General features: G+C 47.1%; 1 protein-coding gene across 1 annotated transcript in view; it reads right to left on the bottom strand.

Annotated features, from left to right (window-relative positions):
* The window catches only part of FAM184B (family with sequence similarity 184 member B), a 159,430-nt gene that overhangs the window by 7,848 nt on the left and 130,194 nt on the right, over positions 1-21,388 (bottom strand). The window contains exons 9-14 of the mRNA XM_080796825.1: positions 19,829-19,958; positions 18,874-19,086; positions 6,891-7,044; positions 3,950-4,113; positions 1,242-1,414; positions 246-392 (exon numbers count right to left, since the gene is read on the bottom strand). Of these exons, the coding sequence (XP_080652951.1) occupies positions 246-392; positions 1,242-1,414; positions 3,950-4,113; positions 6,891-7,044; positions 18,874-19,086; positions 19,829-19,958 (981 nt within the window). The remainder of the gene's footprint in view (positions 1-245; positions 393-1,241; positions 1,415-3,949; positions 4,114-6,890; positions 7,045-18,873; positions 19,087-19,828; positions 19,959-21,388) is intronic.

A 21,388-nucleotide genomic window follows, 5' to 3' on the forward strand; every position in this document is an offset into this window, starting at 1 on the left:
AACCAAGTCCACAAGGCAGTGCCCATTCCTCACAAAATCCCAGTGCTCTGCACAAAGAGAATGCAGGCTCCCAAAGTGAGGGGGACCAGCTCTCCGCATGTACCCAGGACTGAGGTGCTTCCTGGAACTCAGGACTTGTAGTTTCAAAACTGGGAGAGTCCCAGGCATACTGGGATGGGCTGGTCACCCTAATAAAATGTACATCGACTACCCCCTCACAACCTGGGGCCCCAGACCTCGCTTACTCAGTTTCCAGGGCAGCCAGCCGGGCCTGGAGCCGGGCTTGAGCACTGCTGAAATCTGCCACCATGGCCTGCATCTCCTTCCGGTGTTCCTGGCGTAGCTTCTCCGCCTCCCGGGCTCGCTGGGCTTGCTGATCCTCCTCTAGCAGCCTGCAGGGGGGTGAGAGCTCAGCTAGGCTGGCCTGGGCTCTGGGGACTGAACTTCATGGGCACTGGGGATTCTCCACCCTCCGCGGGGTGGCTGGGCTGGGGAGACAGTCTGGAGGAGTGGTTATATGAATGTGAGGTCAGGACACTGGGAAGAAGACCTGGGCTCTCTGAGTTGTGGGGTCCATGAGAACCCTGCCTTTGGGACCCCTTCTCAGCACCTCCTACCCCAGCATTCCATCTGTAGTTATAAACTTTCTAGCAACGGGGTGAAAGAGCTGTGAATTCAGAACTGATAGAAGCTATCCAGCTTGGGTTAGGTAATAACAGTAACCGCCACGGTTTACCAAGGGCTTCCTCCAGGCCAGGGCCGGTGCAAAATCCTGCTTATGTTTCACTGCAGTCCACGACAGCCCTGAAAACTGGTGTTCTTACCTCCACTTGCAGACGACGGCACCGTCTAGGGGAAGTTAGCTGACTCTCAGGGAGCTCACACAGCTAAAGAGTGCCCAGCACCGTTTGCACTATTCCATCGCCCTGTCTCCCTAAGGCTGGTTTTGAAGATGCTTTTGGTATGGTCAGGTCTGATTCCATAAATTCCTTGTTTGTAGGGAAGTAGGATTCCCTTTTCTATTCCAGGGCAAATCCTCTGCAGGGTTGAGCCGAAAGCACTAGTACTTTTCATGGGTCTGGAGTAACATCAGTGACGTGCTAGCATTAAGGAGTCTTTCCTTTGCGGAGATGGTGAGGCGGGGAGCCTTAGATCTCAGAGGCTCGCCACCGAGCAGTGGTGGAAGCTAGGGTGGGCGGGGAGCTAGGGTGGGCGGGGAGCTCCCCTGCCTGGAGACCCACCTGCGCTGGTCGCGGAGCTGCAGCGCCTCCTGCTGGTGCTGTTCCACCTCGGCCCGCAGCCGCTGCACTGCGTCCTTGAGCTGCGAGTTCTCCTCCCAGAGGGCGCACGCCTGGCTCGGACCCGGCTCGGCGGCGCCCTCCGGAGAGCGGGCCTGGCCCAGGCCGGCCCCGTCCTGGGGAGAAAGGACCCAGGAGGGGTGTTTTCAGGGGGCGCCAAGGCGGACGAGGCGCAGAGGGCCCAGACGTGCCGCGCAAAGCCGGACCCAGTGCTCCGCCCAGCCTCCTGCTCCGGATTCAGGAGCTCACAGCCAGGCTCCAGGTTTTCCCGCTTTGAGAACTGGCCACATCCGGCTCTCACGAAGCTTAATAAGGTCGGTCAGCCAAGAACGTGGCTTAAATAAAAACCGGCCAACCACTCTGCCCGTTTTTTCAGACCTCCTTGCCTTCTCTGCCCAGAGAGCCCTCCCTACCGAAATAGCATTGCTTCGGGGAAGAAGAGATCAGGTTTCTCCTCTCTCCTCTCCTTTCTACTCTCTGCCATCACTGAATCCGAATCCTGGCTGTGAAGAGATCACAGGGCAACGCGCTGTGGTTTCCTCAGCCAGCCCGGGAGCGGTCCGGGAAGGCACCATCTCCCTTCCAGTTTTCCAGTCCTCTGGCGCCTGCTCCGTGGCTGGCATCCAGTAAGTGCCAAATAAATGCTTGCTAAATGAAATGGCGCCTGAATGCCAGTGGTTCAGATAGAAATTCGAAGATCTATGTCCAAACTCAATGGGATCAGAGTTAACTCCTGCTTAGGGAACGCTAGGGTTTTCAAGGCCGCTAAAACGTGCCTGAAGGCTTCTGCATTTGCTCATGTCGGAGGACTGAGCAGCTTGGCACAGGGAGCATCTGTGGGACACGCCTTACGCTTCCTGCCTCCTGCCTTGGGGCTTGCGTCTGCATGACACTCATGGGCTCTTGGGCGCCAGGCACTGGAGGAGCTTGGTTAAGGTCCTGTGGGACCACCCTTGACTAATGCGAGAGCCTGATGTATAAATGCATCCCTGTCTGTCCCTAGTTCGGACAGAGAGGATAATTATTTCACAGAGCTCCTCAGAAGATCCCAGCAGGTGGGATACCACTTACCTGCAGTGGGGGCCAACTTAGGGATGCATCCTTGTATGGGGTATCTGTCCCTTCCCTCTTTCGGTTCTGCTGCCTGGGGCTGTTCCTCCTTGCTAATACCCCCATGTTTCTTCTCTGTGTGAGTTTTCCTCTGGGGCCTTGCTGTTCTTCCCAGAGGGTCCCGAGCTTCCCTCCAACGAGGTGAAGGTGAGGGAGGGTGCCTGGTGGCAGCCAGGTATCATCTCATCTACCCAGTGATCCCAGGGTTCTATCCATGGCACCCAGGGAGCTTGTCGTCACAGACGTCACAATCCCACAATTCCCCTGCCCCCTTCCATGCGTATGGCTGACTCCAACAGATCTAGAACACTTCCTGGAACACGATCTGTCTTTCCTCTGCTACGCTTTACTGGGCAGAGCTCCCTGTGACTCATCATTTAATATTCTTCATGAAACACAAATCATCTTCAGGTGCTCGGTACTGACAATATCTTGAGTGAAGAATCCCATGCTCCCGGGACCTCCAGCGGGGCTGGGACACCAACTAATCATCCGTACCCACAGACTTGGTGTTGCGCCCATGTGGAGAGTGGGGGTGGAGATGAAATGAGGCAGACTGGCCTGGTTCTCAAAAGACTCCTGGTCCAGTTGAAAACAACCGTAAAGAACATCCATGATATGATGGCTGCCTAACTGGGTCATGCAGTAGACATGAGAGCGGCAGGACTATAACAGAAGTGCTGGGGGAGCTCAGAGATGGGTGAGGCCACAGGTGTGGAAGGGAGGTCCCCAGAGCCTCACCTCGATAGCACATATACTCAGATCGGAAGGGAGACCCCTGGCCCAGAGGGTGAGCTGGGCCCTGAGGAGGGAGGAAGGTGTCCCAAGCAGGGATCAGGCACATGCAAAGGCCCAGGGGCACGATGCTGGGCCCACATTTAGAGCAGAGGGAAGTAAGGCTGAAGATAAGAAGTGTGGCCAGTGGGTGAAGGCTTTTCCTCGCCAGGCATCTGGAAGTCGTTCTGATAGCAGGAGGGAGTCACTGAAGCTTTATATAGATGCATACCTGTCACCGTATAGTACACAGTGGGCTGCAGGGGAGAGAGTCTGGGCTGTTAGGAAGTCACGGCACTGCTGGCCAGGTGGGAATATGGATGTACAAGGAAGGGGCTGAGGGGCCAAGTCTGACTAGGAAGTTCAAGGAGAGTTGGTGTTGAACCTCGGTGACAAAAAGGCGGCTTCCATTGATGGAAGCAGGGAGGTTAAGGCAGGGAGACTGTCTGAGGAGGCATTCTGAGACATCCTCTGCAGATTTGAAGGAGTAACCCCAATTGGCTGATTCTAGGGCCCATGTCGCAACGCCACTCTGAAATACTATTGTGTCTGAATTTAAAATGACTCACAGCGCTTAAAACTTGTTTTTTGCTTTTCAAAATGGGAGGCTGCAGACCCATCCAGGATCTCCCAGGACTGTGGAAGAAGCGTCTTCCCCATTCCAGAAGTGAATGATGACCCCCTGGAGCCCCTCCTTTATGACTTTCTCCCTGTAGCCCTGATGTCACTGCAAGAGGGGTGCAGTGTGGGCAGAATGCGGTGCTGACCTCGGCAGGGATGGTGTGGTCCTCGCTGTCCCCTGGACACTGGGCGATCGCCCGCCGCCTGCCCAAGCCGCCCAGAGACCTCAGCTCAGCCTGCAGCGCCTCCAGGTCCTTCTGGTGCTCGGAGCAGGCGGCCCGCTGCTCCGACAGCTCCTGCTTGAGGGACTCTGGAGAAGGAAGAGCTATTACTTTTTAAAGACAAGATCATTTTCAAGTGCTAGTAAATTTGATATTTTCCTTTTCTGTTAGGGACTTTTTGGGACTCTATTTTTGTTGCTGCAAAGGATTGCTGAAACATTGTTCCAAGAATTCCATAAGCCATGAGATACCCTGTAGACTTAGATGTCTTAGTACAGAACACATGTTCAACATATGTTGGTAAAATAAACAAGTGATGTTTAGAGTGGAAATTAATGATATTATAAAAATGTATCTGTAGCAAAAAGACTTCCCGTAAACTTACTAATCTTCTCTGAAAGTTATAGTATATTAAACACAACAAAGCTTACTTATTCTGATGATATTTTGAAAAATTTACTTGATTTATCTTTCCTCCCCATTAGGATTTTAATAGTGATTTCTATAGCCTCTTTTCTTTAAAAAGCCCAAACCCAACTCAGTATTTTGAAATCCTTTATCACAAAAATATCTTCAATAAAACCCTTTAGTAAAGCGTAACTAGAGCGGGTTCATTTATTACCCTTCCCTCTTCTGTAATATATTTCCTTCCCTCCCCTTCTCCCTCCCTCCCTCCCTCCACCATCTGTCCATCCACTCTACCTCTCTACACATCCACCTACCCATCTGTCCATCAGCCCATCCATCCATCCATTCATCCATCCACACAACCACCTGCCCTTCCGTCCTTCTACCCATCCACCTGTCCATCCAGCATGGCCGGGTCCCCACCCCAGTGGATCAGGTAATCTGATGGACACTCCCTAACCCTCACACACTGACCTACACTGCAGGTCAAACGTGTTTCACACAGACAGTGGAATCACAGTAATTGGGACCAGGAATGTCTAATTTAATAATCCTGTCATGGTAGCCCCCCCCATAGCACCCACAAAGCCAGCGACTTTCTATTATCCTAAGAGAGTTCATGGAGCCCCTTCTTCCTGGGCCTATGTTGAGAATCCCAGCACGTACCCAGGCTCTCTCCTGAATCTTTTGTCCAGGACAGGACCAGGTTGCTGCGGGATCAGAGGGACAAGGGAAGTGGCGGTAGAGACAGCTGCTGTTGGGTGCTGGAATCACCAGTGGTGTTCAACATGATCAACATGAATCTTGTCTTGTATCTGAGACACATGGGTTTTATCTTGTGTAATCCATCTTCCTTAGATGATGCCAACTCTAGCATTTCCCACTTGGATGTTAACTGGGGACTTAATGGGACTCTCTCTCCCCATGTCACTTCCTCCAGAAACGGGCAGAGGTGATGTGCTGATGTGCAGTTTGCAGGACTCACTGTCTAATGAAAAAGCTCAACCAAGCAGCAGGTAGATGGTAATCACTTATGGAGGTAAAGAAAATGCTCTTTCCCAAAATTCTCTTAAGGAGAACCCTGCCTGGGTTTGAAAAAATATGTATTTAATGAGGCCAATATGGTCTTTAATGCTAGGCATGAAATAAGGAGAGGCATTTGTCTTGCTCTTTAGAGTGAGATGGAAGATGAGAATAAAGGAGAAAATGAGGGAAAAGATGATCTACAAAGCCAGAAAAAGGCTTCGAGGGCCAGCCATGCAATGTGGGAATATTCAGTAATGATAACAGTGAACATCAGCCTAGCATTTGCTACATACCAGCTGGATGTTGTTATTATCCCCATTTCACAGATGAGCAATTGAGGCACAGAACAGTTATGTAACTTGCCCAAAGTCAGGCAGCTTGTGAGTGCTGGAGCTGGGCTTCAAGCCCAAACAATTTGGCTCCAGAGATCTTTACTGCTTCTGGTAACTTCCAGAATGGTCCCTGTGACTGGTTTTGGATGTCTGAAGAGGAGGTGAGTTTCCTGCCGAGGATGATGTTGGGGCAGGCAAAGGGCAGGAGCCTGGAGGCGTAAGTCCCCCAGATTTGCGGAAAACTTCAGAATGGAAATGAGAGGTTGAGGGCGATCCCATGAACGTGTCACGAAGGCTCAGAGATCTGGCTTATATTGAATAATGATGATGATGATGATAACACGGATGCCTCCGCTTTTCCAAGGTTCGCCTTACACCACTTTCATTTTAAAAAAGACCTACATTAGAACCTCTTTGCCCTAACCTAGAGAAATCCGAAGACTTTCATTTTTACATAAAAAGGCGAAAAGGGAAAACAACGTTCTTGGCTGGTTTTGCAGCGAGCGGTCCGGAAGCGGCGCGCACCTCGGCCCTCGAGAGTGGCGCCCCCCAGCGCCTTCCCCGGGAGTCACACCCAGCATCTCAGCGCCAGGCGCTGTGTCCAGGAGCGTCTGGACTTCGTCTCCAGCTTCTGTGCACATCCGTTCGCAAGATGTGTCCTGTGGTATCAGGAAAGCCTAAGACAAGTGACTTTGGGGGTCTGAGAACGCTCCAGAGTGTTCGTTTAAATGAATGGTAATTGCTTCTTTGCTTTTCGCAATTTTGATTTAGGGAATGTTTCACAGGAGCACCCTGCTTTCGGACAGCTAGAACAGTCACCAGGCTCCTGTCATATGCTAGGCACTTTCTATTTAATATCATCACATCCACACACCATCCCTATGCGTAGGGACAATGGTGACTCCATTTTCTAGAAAAGGAAACTGAGACTGACAGTGAATCCCCACCCCTACCCCAGGTCTCCCAGCTAGTTGGAGGCAGAGCCCGGAAAGTCACCCCGGCCTGTGTGCCTCCAAACATGGGGGCCCCATCTTGCCCTGGTCTCCACGTGTGGACCCTGCCAGGTAGCTAGACCCTCCCAGGGGCAGCGGGCTGTATACCTAACAGCAGAGCCTGTTGAGTCTGCATCCTCTCCAGCTCCCCCTGGAGCTTCTGCTGGGCCTTTTCTTCCAAGGCCTGGAGCTCCAATCGGTGTGCCTGGTGCTGGATCTGGAGGCTGTGGCTGGATTCCTTCTTCAAGCGCTCCTCCGTGGCCTGTGGATGAAAGTGGGATAAAGCGGGCACGGGGGAGGGGACCTGTCCCCTCTGCCAAGTTCCTCCTATGCACCAGGGCGCACTGAGCATTCATACTCCTCGGTGGAGGGCTTATTGGGCTACTGAGAACGACCTGAGATGTTGGTGATGGCTTGGCCACAGCAGCCATTTTATACCATGTGAACCCAACTCCAAACCATAGCTGATTAGGCCAGAGTGGACACCTGTTCCAAGTTGAGCCAGTCATTGGGAATTTGGGGTTAGGAAGCCAGGGAGAGGGAGCGCAAATAACATACAGACAGACACTGACTAGTTGGCTCCAGATTTAACACATTCGGGAGGGGGGGGGGGTGACCATCTTACACCTGCCCCAGGACCAGGGAGGTGGAAAGAGTTGTCTGTGAAGAGAAGAGCAGGAATGACAGAAGGAAGGGTCCCTATAGTCTTTCCAGTCTCTGGACTAGTCTGGTCCCCAGAACTGGCTGTGTCTCTGCCCTCTGGTTCACTTATTATTCTTCTCTTAATTCATTTATGATTATTTCATAAATAATCATATTGATTATTATTATCATATTATTATTACTTATTGAAAGTCTCTCATATATCAAACACCCAAAGCTGTTTCTATGAGTAGCTTTGTAAACTTTAATAGAAATCTCTTCATTGCCTAAGCTAGCTCAAGTTGGTTTCTGGCAGTCAAAATAATAATGGTCCCCAAGATATCCATGTGGGGATCCCTGGAACTTGTGAATATGTTACTTTCCTTGGTAAAAGGAGTTTTACAGGTGTGAATAAGTTAAGGATCCTGAAATGAGAGCTTATCCCAAATTATCTGGGCAGGCTTAACGTAGTCACAGAGGTCCTTATAGGAAGGAAGCAGGACAGCCAGTCAGAGGAGAGGTGCTGATGGAAGAAGGAAGCAGTGGTGGAGGGGAGCAGGAGTAGGGAGGGTGCTAGGGGAGAGGGAGAGGAAGAGAGGGATACTTGAGGACGTTACATGCTGCACTGTTGACTTGGATGATGTAGGAAGGGGCCAGGAGCCAAGGGAACACAGGCAGCCTCCAGAAGCCAGAAGAGGCAAGAGAACAGATCCATCCCTTGAGCTTTTAGAAGGAACACAGTCCTGCCAACACCTTGACACCTTGAATTTAGAACTTCTGACCTCCAGAACTGTCAGATAATAAATCTGTGATGTGGTCAGCCACCAAGTTTGTGGTATTTGTGAGAGCAGCAATAGGGAATTAATACAGTTTCAGGGGGGTTTTGCAACAGAGAGTTCCAATTAAGACACAGCTTATCTTGGGCCACCTGGGTGGCTCAGTGGGCTAAGTGTCTGACTCTTGATTTCTGCTCAGGTCATGATCTCAGGGCTGTGAGATCAAGCCTGGAGTCAGGCTCTGTGCTCAGTGTGGAGGGTTCTGCTTAGGATTCTCTCTCTCCCTCTCTCTCTGGACCTTTCCCTGTCCCGCACCCCCCACCCCGTGTGCATGCACACACTCTCTCTCAATAAAATAGAATAAATAAATAATACAAATAAATAAAAAATTTTAAAAAGACATAACCCATCTTTTAAAAGAGAAAATCGAGGCTGGGAGAGATGAATTAGTTTTCCTAAGGTCACGCAGGAAAGATGCAGGAAGCATCATCTCCCTCCTTTGTGCCAGCCAGCTGCAGGGAAGTGAGCTGACTGAAGACAGGTAAAGGTGGGACAGGACAGTCACCCCTGGGCAGCAGGGTCCTGGACTCAGGCCCTCCACACTCCCCATGCAGCCTTTGGAAACAATGAGAAATGGGGTTTCACCAAAGATGGGAGGCTCCAGTTCAGAGCACCGAGCCTCCCACCACCAGAGCCCCAGGGAGCACAGTGGCACCTTTGGCTTTGCTGCTCCCTGAAATTGGGAATCCGTTTTACTCCTCCTCTGGGAAACTCAGTCAAACGGTGCTGAGTTTATTTCATAAGACAGAAAAGTCTCCTCCCTTTCAGACTCTCCAGTATTTCTTCCTCTTGTACTTGCTACAAGGCTCAGAGAACTGCAGTTGGCGACATTTTTATCCCAAGGGAAATGGGAATGAAAAGGTCCAGGCTAAGGTTTTACAGAAGATGGGGCCAAACTCTCTCACTCCATGATCCAGCCCCTCTGTCCCCCAGGAACAGCACAGCGTTTAGATCAGCACTGCCTGCTTTTTTGCTCAGCAGCCCTCCATGGTGAGAACTATGCAAAGTTGAACACTCAGGGTTTACATCAAACCACTCACCCCTGGTGAATGACTCCAGTAAACCTATGGGAGGTTTACTCTCCTTGTGTTGTGGTTGTTTTAAAGCCTCCTAAAAGGCCCATGTTCACCCTATCTTCAAAGGTAATGATACCAGTCACAGTGCAGGTGTTTGTGTGGGGGCAGGGAGGGGCGGGGGGAGGACCAGTGGGTTCCCAACACCAACAAGCAATGCTGAACACCAATGGAGGACAGTGTTCTATGAGTCAACTCAATCCTGACACACTCTCTGCCTGGAGAGAGAGAGCATCCCACAGGGTGAGAGCTCAGTCCCATCAGACTGCCCCGAGTCTTAGATGCCAGCTGGAAGACTAGGTCATTACCTGTGCTCCTGACCAACGGGCTATAAATCAGCAGTCCCACAACCCCTCAATTTGTTAGAATGGCTCATGGAACTCAGGAAACCTGTTTATTTACTAGGTTATCAATTTGTGACAAAGGATAGTAAAGGATATGGATCAATAGCCAGATGAAGAGATATGTAGGAAGAGGTCACAGAAGGTTTTGTCCCCATGAAATTGGGGCGCGGCGCCCTTGTGGTATGTGGCAGTGTTCACCCACCTGTAAGCTCTCTGAGCCCACTCTCTGCTTTAGGGTTTCTAAGAGGCTTCGTTACATAGACATGATTAATTAAATCATTGGCCACTGGTGACTGAATCCATCTCCTGCCTTTCCCCCCTCCCCAGAGGTCAGGGGTGGGACTGAAAGTTCCAACCCTCAAATCCTAAGGTGGGTTCCCCTGGCAATCAGCCCCCTAATCCTCAGTGGGGTCCCCAAGCTTCCTCATTAACATAACAGAAGACACTTTGGCTGCTCTCCTCGCTTAGGAATTTCCAAGAGTTTTAGGAGCAGTGCGTCAAAAATGAGACTAATATCAAATAAGATTTCTTTTTAGAAATCACAGTAACACACTCTCCATCCCCATCCTGGGTAGTCTCCTTCCCCTGTGCTCCCCAACTGTCCCCTGGCTCCGACCCACTGAACTACAACAGCCTGTCTGAGTGGTTGCCTTTCCCCCTGGAGGTGCAGTCCAGAAAGCCAAGAGTGTGTTAATCATTCTGATGCCTGCGGAGCACAGCATGGCGGTAGGTGGCGGAAGCTGTTCTATAAATAATTCAGGGTCAACGAGTGAGCAGTAACAGCCAATCTTTAAAAATGAAGCTCTGCTATGGACTGGATGTTTCTGCCCAACCCCCCTCCCACGCCCTAAGTCATAGGTTGAAACTGATCCCCCATGGGATGGCATCAGGAGTGGGACTTTTGGGGGTTGATGAGGTCAGGACAGTAAAGCGCTCATGATTCAGTGCTCTCATAAAGGAGATTCACAAAAGCTCCCCCACCCCTTTTCCCTTGTGAGGTTATAGTGAGGTGGCTGTCTGTGAACTAGGGAGTGAATGCTCAACAGACACCAGGCCAGCTGGTGCTTTGGTCTTGTACTTGTAGCCTCCAGAATGAACAGTGGGGAATTAATTTCTGTTTCCAAGCGGCTCAGTCTGTGGTGTTCTGTTACAGCAACCTGAATGGACAAAGGCAAGCTCTTACTCAGCTTCGTATGGTTCTAAGTACTTTACATGTGTTATCCCTTTGATGCTCTCAACAGTCTTAGTATTTATTATTTTATAAATGAGGAACCTGAGGCACAAAGAAACTGAGAGATTGCCTGAGCCCACACCTTATAAGTGGCAGACCCAGGATTTGAACCCATGCATCCCACTCCTCCTCACAATCCTGTACAAGGAATGACTATATATCTGGTATTTTAAATTAGAATTGGAACTTGATTCTTTGGTGTCACTTTGGAATCATCGGACTTGAGCCAGCAACAAGGACCCCATGAACCTGTAGGGTCTCCAGGGGCTAGAGCTGAGACCTGCAAGGTATGGGGGGGATGGGTGGAGCTGAGGAGGCAGGGGCTCAAAGGCTCCTTCCTTCCATCCAGGGGAGCCCTGGAACACCACCCCCACTGCTGAGCCACAACCCCCTGCTTCCCCTGGGAGCTAAGTCTACAGCCTGGATAGGTAAAGCTCAGGAGAACACAAAGGCCAGCATTACCCACCACCTAGCAACCTGGCATCTCATCAACCGGAGCTGTTGTAAATTGCAAGTCAAATTGGAAAAAGATTTAAAAGAATAAAAGAAGAGAACTCACATTTTTTAAACACCTATTAAAAACCAGACAGTCCACATGCATTATTTCATTTCTTTTTTCTTTTTTTAAAGGCTTATTGTATATTTTTATCAGGGCAATGCATGCATATGGTATAAAGGGTTAAATAGTATTAAAAGAAAGGAAAACCCTCCTTTTTCCTCTCTCAGCACTCTGCTCTCTGGAGGAAAGCTCTGACAACTCTTCTAGTTGTTTATTCAGGTATTTGCCACCATTAACAGGCTAGAATCTCCATTCTGCTCTGTCTTGGTTATTTTCAAGACTAAGAATTTTCTTTGCATTTGGGTAGATGAGGATTTTAGGTCTCATACAATCTCCCCCTTCCCTTCCTCACATATCATTACATTTTTTTTTAATATAGTGGAATATATTCAACACTTTTGTTATTATGAGTACATACAGTTTGTCCCCGAGCAAAACTATTATGATTAATGCCTACCTGCACAACTTTTTGTTTTTCCTTGCATTAATAGCTTGCTGCATTTAAAAAAAAATTGCTTAGCTTTCTTGAAATATTTGGTTAAGTCTTCCTTCAACATCTAAAAGCTTTGTAAAACATTTGTGTGTGTGCATGTGTGTGTGTTAAATACGTTCAATGCAACTTTCTACATGGGCAAATGGATCAGAAAATCCAGTAGTTTTATTTTATCCTAGAGCTGCTCTTCTGAGACCTCAGTCCTCTTGCTCCAGCTTGGACTGAGCTGTTGTCTTGGCCAGGGCCAGCGGCATAGCTGGGCTCCTTCCTCTTCCTTCTTCTCCTACCCTGAATTCCTCTATCCTAGATCCCTTTTATTCCAGAATCCTTGGCTTGCTCCCTCCTTTGGGTGGGGCACTCTTCAAGGAACTTCCTAAGGAAAAGCATGTGGAAGGCACAGCAGCCTGGGGCCAATAGGAGACAGAAACCACACAGTAATTTAAGTAGGAGTTCAATATAAAAAATTACTGTGCTATTACAGGAGAGTAACTCTAGAGATACAAAGAGAACTCCAGGGTGTCCTGAGGCTGGGAGAGAGTACCCAAGATGAGGACAACTTAGAAGGGGGGAATCCTTCCCCAGTTTCGGATACAGACCTTGTCGGAGAAGGTATGGTGGTAGCTTACTGGTGGAGAAGATCACTGAGCTATCCAGGCCACTGTTGGTCCAGTTACTGGTCGAGCAGGAACAACCCTCCATAGTACAGAGGAGCCACAGGTGGGTGATATTCGGAGAGAATGGGGGTGCCCATGCAGATGTGAGGGCCAGAGCAGATGATGGTATTTGTCTCAGGAGGCTCACAGAAAACAAATCTCTGGGCTACAGGCAACAGTGGCCAGTGAGGGTGGGGATCACAGGGAGAGTCAGAGTAAGCTGTGCTGGTGTGAAGACTGCCTTCCTTCCAGGAAAGCAGTCACTGGGCCCAGGCCAGGTCTGTGAGGTCACTGTGAGCTTACTGGGGCAGAGGAACACCAGATGTCCTCACACAGCCATGTCGCTCTTCAATGAGCAACTAAAGCCAGAGACAAAGCAAAAACACAGCCACCAGAACCAGGAAGAGAAGAAGCCTCTCTCCTCCTGCAAGGTGCCTCCAGTGCCCTCTACTGACAAAGCTTAACATGGTGCTCCCTGCGAAGGAGAAATGCTTCAGGAATCTGGGTCATTACTGCAAGGCAGACAGGGAAGAGTGAATTGGGAAGTGAGAGGCAGAAAATTGAGAACAGAAGGCAAATTCCTTAATATTTTACATGCCTGTCTATATTTGTATTCAATTCTTACAGTTATTAATAGTTGTAATGGAATTTCTCAGAATTATGCATTGGCTTCTAGTATACTGTTTTGCTGTCTGTGAGATGTCCCATGACATTCTGATTCAAGTAATTTGTGTCTGGAATCACTTTTCCTCACTGGGAGCTTTTGGAATTTCTTCTGTCTCCCTGGTGTCCTGAAATTTCAAGATGAGCCTTGGTAGAGGCCTTTCTCCTGTAGTTCTAAGGAGTTCATTTTTTCTTTGAAAATACTTTCCCTTTCTAAAGTTGGAAAGAACTCAAATTCATGGAGGCTAAAGAGCATCCTACTAAAGAATAAATGGGTCAACCAGGAAAATAAAGAAGAATTGAAAAAATTCATGGAAACAAATGAAAATGAAAACACAACTCCTCAAAATCTGTGGGACACAGCAAAGGCAGTCCTGAGAGGAAAGTATATAGCAATACAAGCCTTTCTCAAGAAACAAGAAAGGTCTCAAGTACACAACTTAATCCTACACCTAAAGAAGCTGGAGAAAGAACAGCAAAGAAAGCCTAAACCCAACAGGAGAAGAGAAATCATAAAGAGCAGAAATCAATGAAATAGAAACCAAAAGACAGTAGAACAAATCAACAAAACTAGGAGCTGGTTCTTTGAAAGAATTAGTAAGATTGATAAACCCCTGGCCAGACTTATCAAAAAGAAAAGAGAAAGGATCCAAATAAATAAAATCATGAATGAAAGAGGACAGATCACAACCAGCACCTAAGAAATACAAACAATTATAAGAATATATTATGGGCAACTATAGGCCAGCAAATTTGACAATCTGGAAGAAATGCATTCCTAAAAACATACAAACTACCAAAACTGAAACAAGAAGAAATAGAAAACCTGAACAGACCCATAACCAGTAAGGAGATTGAAGCAGTCATCAAAACTCTACGAACAAACAAGAGCCAAGGGCCAGATGGCTTCCCAGGGGAATTCTACCAAACATTTTAAGAAGAATTAATACCTATTCTCCTGAAACTGTTCCAAAAACCAGAAATGGAAGGAAAACTTCCAAACTCATTTTATGAGGCCAGCATTACCTTGATCCCAAAACCAGACAAAGATCCCATCAAAAAGGAGAATTACAGAACAATAGCCTTGATGAACACAGATGGGAAAATTCTCACCAAAATACTAGCCAATAGGATCCAACAGCTCATTAAAAGGATTACTCACCACGACGAAGTGGGTTTATTCCAGGGCTGCAAGGTTGGTTCAACACTCACAAATCAATCAATGTGATACAATACATTAATAAAAGAAAGAACAAGAATCATATGGTATTCTCAATAGATGCTGAAAAAGCATTTGACAATGTACACCATCCTTTCTTGATCAAAATTCTTCACAGTGTAGGCATAGAGGGTGCATACCTCAATATTATCAAAGCCATCTATGAAAAACCCACAGCAAATATCATTCTCAATGGGGAAAAACAGAGCTTTTCCCCTAAGGTCAGGAACACGGCAAGGATGTCCACTATCACCACTGCTATTCAACATAGTACTAGAAGTCCTATCCTCAGCAATCAGACAACAAAAAGAAATAAAAGACATCTGAATCAGCAAAGAAGTCAAACTATCACTCTTTGCAGATGATATGATACTTTATGTGGAAAACCCAAAAAGAATCCTCTCCAAAACTGCTAGAACTCATACAGGAATTCAGTAAAGTGTCAGGATATAAAATCGATGCACAGAAATCAGTTGCATTTCTATACACCAACAACAAGACAGAAGAAAGAAAAATTAAGGAGTCGATCCCATTTATAATTGCACCTAAAACCATAAGATACCTAGGAATAAACCTAACCAAAGAGGCCAAGAATCTGTACTCAGAAAACTATAAAGTACTCATGAAAGAAACTGAGGAAGACACAAAGAAATGGAAAAGCTTTCAATGCTCATGGATTGGAAGAACAAATATTGTGAAAATGCCATGCTACCTAAAGCAATGTACACATTTAATGCAATCCCTATCAAAACACCATCAATTTTTTTCAAAGAAATGGAACAGATAATCCTAAAATTTATATGGAACCAGAAAAGACCCCAAATAGCCAGAGGAATGTTGACAAAGAAAGCCAAAGTTGGTGGCATCACAATTCCAGACTTCAAGCTCTATTACAAAGTTGTCATCATCAAGACAGTATGATACTGGCACAAAAACAGACACATAGATCAAAGGAACAGAGTACAGAGCCCAGAAATAGACCCTCAACTCTATGGTCAACTAATCTTCAACAAAGCAGGAAAGAATGTCCAGTGGAAAAAAGACAGTCTCTTCAACAAATGGTGTTGAGAAAATTGGACAGCCACACACAGAAGAATGAAACTGGACCATTTCCTTATACCATACACAAAAATAGACTCAAAATAGAAGAAAGACCTCAATGTGAGACAGGAATCCATCAAAATCCTTGAGGAGAACACAGGCAGCAACCTCTTCGACCTCAGCTGCAGCAACTTCTTCCTAGAAACATCACCAAAGGCAAGGGAAGCAAGGGCAAAAATGAACTTTTGGGACTTCATCAAGATCAGAAGCTTTTGCACAGCAAAGGAAACAGTACACAAAACCAAAAAACAACTAACAGAATGGGAGAAGATATTCACAAATGACATATCAAATAAAGGGGTAGTATCCAAAATCTATGAAGAACTTCTCAAACTCAACACCCAAAGAACAAATAATCCAATCAAGAAATGGGCAGAGGACATGAATAGACATTCTGCAAAGAAGACATCCAGATGACACATGAAAAAGTCCTCAACATCACTTGGCATCAGGGAAATACAAATCAAAACCACAATGAGATACCACCTCATACCAGTCAGAATGGCTAAAATTAAGTCAGGAAATGATAGATGTTGGAGAGTATGTGGAGAAAGGGGAACTCTCCTACACTATCGGTGGGAATGCAAGCTGGTGCAACCACTCTGGAAAACAGCATGGAATTTCCTCAAAAAGTTGAAAACAGAGCTACCCTAAGACCCAGCAATCACACTCCTGTGTATTTACCCTAAAGATACAAATGTAATGATCCGAAGGGGCACATGCACCCAAATGTTCATAGCAGCAATGTCTACAATAGCCAAGCTATGGAAAGAACCTAGCCATCAACAGATGAATGGATACAGAAGATGTGGTATATATACACAACGGAATACTATACAGCCATCAAAGGAAATGAAATCTTGCCATTTGTCACGATGTGGATGGAACTAGAGGGTATTATGCTGAGTGAAATAAGTCAATTAGAGAAAGACAATTATCATATGATCTCCCTGATATGAGGAGTTTGAGAGGCAGAGTGGGGGGTTTGGGAGGTAGGGAAGGAAAAAATGAAACAAGATGGGATTGGAGGGAGAGAAACCATAAGAGACTCTTAATCTCACAAAAAGGGTTTCTGGGGGTGGGGGGTAAGGAGAGGGTGTTTGGGTTATGGACGTTGGGGAGGGTATGTGCTACGGTGAGTGCTATGAAGTGTGTAAGCTTGGTGATTCACAGCCCTGTACCCCTGGGGCAAATAATACATTATATCTAAATAAAAACAATTAAGAAAAATAAATAAAAAAAAAACAAAGAAAATACTTCCCCCTCCTTTATCTCTTTCTGGAACTCCCAATTATTATATATGAGCCTCCCAGTTGTGTCTCTACACTTTGTGTTCCTTCTCTCCAACCACCCATTTCACTGTATTTTTTTTTTCCTTTTGGTTTCTGGAAGGTTTCTTCATTTTTTTTCCATTTCAACTCATTTCCTGACTTTTAGAATTCCTGTGATCATATTTTTTTATCTAAAGAGCTCTTCCTTAACCTAATTGCCCCTCCTTTACAAATAGCATGTTGTTCTTTCACGGATGCAAACATCATCTTTTAATTTTGAGGAGATCAATACTCAAAGCTTTTTTTTTTCTTTCTGCTGACTGCATTAGCCATTTCTTCTGAGTCTGTTCCATCTCCCCCAGTTATTTTGGATACCAACTACCATGTTAGAGGCTTCCCTAAAAAGTTTAGTAATTGCCGTGCTTTCTTATTAAAGATGGAACACTGAGATGGAGCTACTTGGAAGAGGGTCCGCTGGGTGCTGGGCTCCTCTGGAAGGTGACCAGATGGCCAACCAGCAATTTTACTGGAAGTCCACAAATGTGAGAATCTAGGTCTTTTCTCTAGGATGGTTTAATTTCCCCAGAGAACATTCTCCAGTCTCCTACTTAGGGAGTGCTTAAGTACTAGCTGCTTGACTTCTGGAGCTGAGCAGGAGAATGCACTTCTGGGGACCACAGAGAGGTGGCAGTGGTCCAACGAATAGCTCAGTATACAGATTTTCACCTGAACCTATTCTCAGACCCAAGCTTCATCCCAGCTCCTGTGAATCATATTTCCTAATTCAGAGTCTCTCTGGCTCAGTTTATCCAGGGATTTCCCCCCACCCTGTCTCTTGTCTTTAAATAAGGGAGAGCTAATTGCTTGCCTGTGCTGACTGAGTTGGGAATGTGACATTCTATGTCAGTCATATTCCTCATCTCACTCTTGCCTCTGTGATAACTGCTACCTCCAATTCCTGAGCCTTTCTGAGCTCTGCCATGGAATCAGCTTGATTCTCGTCCTCTCTCTGCAGGTACTTTGGCTCGAGCTTCTCCACTCTGTGAGGCCACATGCTATTTCCTCATTTCTGTCCTGTTCTCATGTAGCGGGGCTCAAGGGCACAGATGCCTTCTGCTTTATCTGGAATCGGAGTATGCTTCGGCTTTGTGTTTCCTTATTGTTTCCTGGATGGTTTCCAATAAGAAAGGATTCAAAAGCCTTTATTTTGTCACCTTAAAACCAGAAATCCATTTTTACACTTATTCATGGACATCTCAAAGAGGTGGATTTCAATACCCCCAGTGTATAGAAGAGGAAATTAAACTTGAAACTGTAATTCAGTGAGACCCTTTTCTAAGGAGCTATCCTGAACTACGAAGAGATTCAGGGTCTGAACAGACACAGATGTTTCTTGGCCCCAAGCAGGTTCAGGTGGCAGATCTGATGGTATAAGGAAGTCATTAGATAGAGCATAAAGACTGCTATAACCGAGGAAGAGAGTGTGTTGTGACAGTCTTAGTGGGAGCCCCTGCTCCTGAGGGAGCAGGAGCAAAGGCTTTCTGGGAAAGTAGAAGGTAGGAGACGGACGAAACCTGCTCCTGCTGGATTACACATCATGGTGCACTTGACCTGCTTGTCCCAACTTTCCAACTTGCCATCTCTGTTTTTGTCTCCCATGTGAGTCCGACCCCCCAGCATGCATCGTGCACAACATTGCCCAAGTCATAAAACTGTTCTTATGTTATCAAAGTCACATAGAAATAGGGAGACGCAGTACAAGTAGCCAAATAGACCTAAGTGTGAATTCTTGCATGGCCACATCCTAGCTGTGTGACCCTGAGCAACTTACTGAATCCCTCTGAGCCTTTTTCCTCATCTGGAAGAAGGGAATGTGATAATAGTGACCCTGGAAGATTCACGTAGGGATTAGAGATCATGTACAAAATGCACCCCGTCTAGCGCTCGACAGATGCTTCCACGGCAAGGGCTCAGTAAGTAGTGGACTTCCTAATTCTCCCCCTTACCTTGAGTTCTTGATTTTTGGCCTTCTCAAGCGTGCGCAGGGCTCGCTGGTGGGAGGCCTCGAGCTGGGCTTTCACGGCCTGGTTCTGCTGAATGGTCTCCTGGAGCTCATGCTGCAGCTTCTCCCTTTCGTGGTCGGAGAGTTGCTTGAGCTCCTGCAGGTCCTCCCTGTAGGTGCTGGCGCACTGCTCCAGAGCCTGCTGCATCTGGGAGACCTGCCCCCCCACGGCATCCTGCCCTCAGGCTGTGCCCTCTCCCTCCCCCTTCCCTTCCTGAGGGGCTTGAAAACAACTAAGTGCAATGGATATCTCCTTGACCCAGCTGAACCTCCTCTATCTGAGGGAACTCTGAAGGGGAGTGCTGTAACCTTGAAAAACCTGTGATGGCCAGTCTTCTAGGGGCTTCTCAGCTAGAGCCACGAATGTCAGGTCTGAAGGGCAGATGGGTTGAGATGCAAGCCATCCAAGACACATTGAAGAGGGGACCCCTAAAGCCTTCCCTGAAAACTCCCTTGAGTATTACACCCACTCCCCCATCACCAGACAGCCTCTCAATCCTTTTGACCTTGTTCTGTTTTCCCTTTTTCCTAAAATCTGATCATCCTCTAATATACTATGTGCTTTACTTCTTTCTTATGTCTGGTATTTTGGGTCTGTTCCCACTTCCTCTGCTATAATACAAGTGCTGTAATGCAGGACTTTGCCTGGGTTTGTTCACTGATGTACTCCAATTTTCTAGAAGGTTCTTAGCTCACAGGAGGTGCTCATGGGCCACAGGAGTTATTAAATAAATGAATGAATACGGAGAACCAAGAATCCCACCTTGTCCTGACCTAGAATGCCCTCCCAGCCCGGACATGAATCAGGTTCTGTATGTATTTCCAACATTGTCTGGAAGGAGGAGAAGGAGGCGGGGTTCCACCAGCAGGAGGGCACCTCCCCACCATGGCTGTCCTACCTGAGCCTGCAATCTAGCCTTCTGGCTTTGCCACTCCTCCTGTAGACGCTGGATTTCTGGCGCCTTCTCCTTCAGCAAAGAGTGCAGTGGAGGTTGCAGGTCCCTTCCCTCCTTAAGGGGCACTTCAATCCTTTGAAGACAGAGAGGTGCAAATCACAAAAGATCCAGGGCTGGGAACGACATGACCACCTGGGGCTGGGAGAAGGGAGTTCCCATGGCAGGGAGCGGGGTGAGCGGGGTGGATTTAAGAAAGTAACCTGACTCACAGTTCTAAGTGTTACTGCACAATTAGGATTCAGCTGGAGCCCAAAGGTTTCAGCGGGTGCTTAATGATTGGCTGTTAAAACGACTGAGAGGGGCACCTGGGTGGCTCAGTGGGTTAAGCCTCCGCCTTCAGCTCAGGTCATGATCCCAGGGTCCTGGGATCGAGCCCTGAATCTGGCTCTCTGCTCGGCAGGAACCCGCTTCCCCCTTCTCTCTGCCTGCCTCTCTGCCTACTTGTGACCTCTGTCAAATAAATAAAAAAAATCTTTTAAAACAAACAAACAAACAAAAATGACTGAGAGCTTGGAGTTGGTTATGGGGCTTAGTCCTTGGGGCTCTGAAAAAGAGGCCTCTCTGAATTAAAAATAGAGCTTCCCTATGACCCTACAATTGCACTACTGGGTATTTACCCCAAAGATACAGATTTAGTGAAAAAAAGGGCCATCTGTACCCCAATGTTCATAGCAGCAATGGCCACAGTCGCCAAACTGTGGAAAGAACCAAGATGCCCTTCAACGGACGAATGGATAAGGAAGATGTGGTCCATATACACTATGGAGTATTATGCCTCCATCAGAAAGGATGAATACCCAACTTTTGTATCAACATGGATGGGACTGGAAGAGATTATGGTGAGTGAAATAAGTCAAGCAGAGTCAATTATCATATGGTTTTACTTATTTGTGGAGCATAAGAAATAACATGGAGGACATGGGGAGATGGAGAGAAGGGAGTTGAGGGAAATTGGAGGGGGAGAAGAACCATGAGAGACTAGGGACTCTGAAAAACAACCTGAGGGTTTTGAAGGGGCGGGGGATGGGAGGTTGCGGGAGCCTGGTGGTGGGTATTATGGAGGGCACATATTGCATGGAGCACTGGGTGTGGTGCATAAACAATGAATTCTGTTACACTGAAAAGAAATTAAATAAAAAAAGAGGCCTCTCTAGTCTAATTTCACAACACTTCCTGCAGATGAAAAAAATAGTGAAATAATAATACTTTACTTGAATACAGTACTTGACACTTTCCAAAGCAGGCTCATGCCTTTGACTGGCTGTCCCAGGGATATACCGCAGGGTAGCACACAGGTTTTTATGGATAGAGCATGAATGAGAAGATGCTGGCTTAAAACTACAGTGGTTTCTTCTGTATTCTAGCACAGATGCTCATGGATCTTTTTGGAGGAGACCTTCCCTTACCTAGAGCTGAACATTTGAACCAGGTGAGAAATTCAAATATAACTGGTTGAGATGGGGATTTTAAGCATTTATCCTGTGTAGTGATGTAAAAGGATGC

The sequence above is a fragment of the Martes martes genome (assembly GCF_963455335.1).
Source record: "Martes martes genome assembly, chromosome: 2".
Taxonomy (NCBI): domain Eukaryota; kingdom Metazoa; phylum Chordata; class Mammalia; order Carnivora; family Mustelidae; genus Martes; species Martes martes.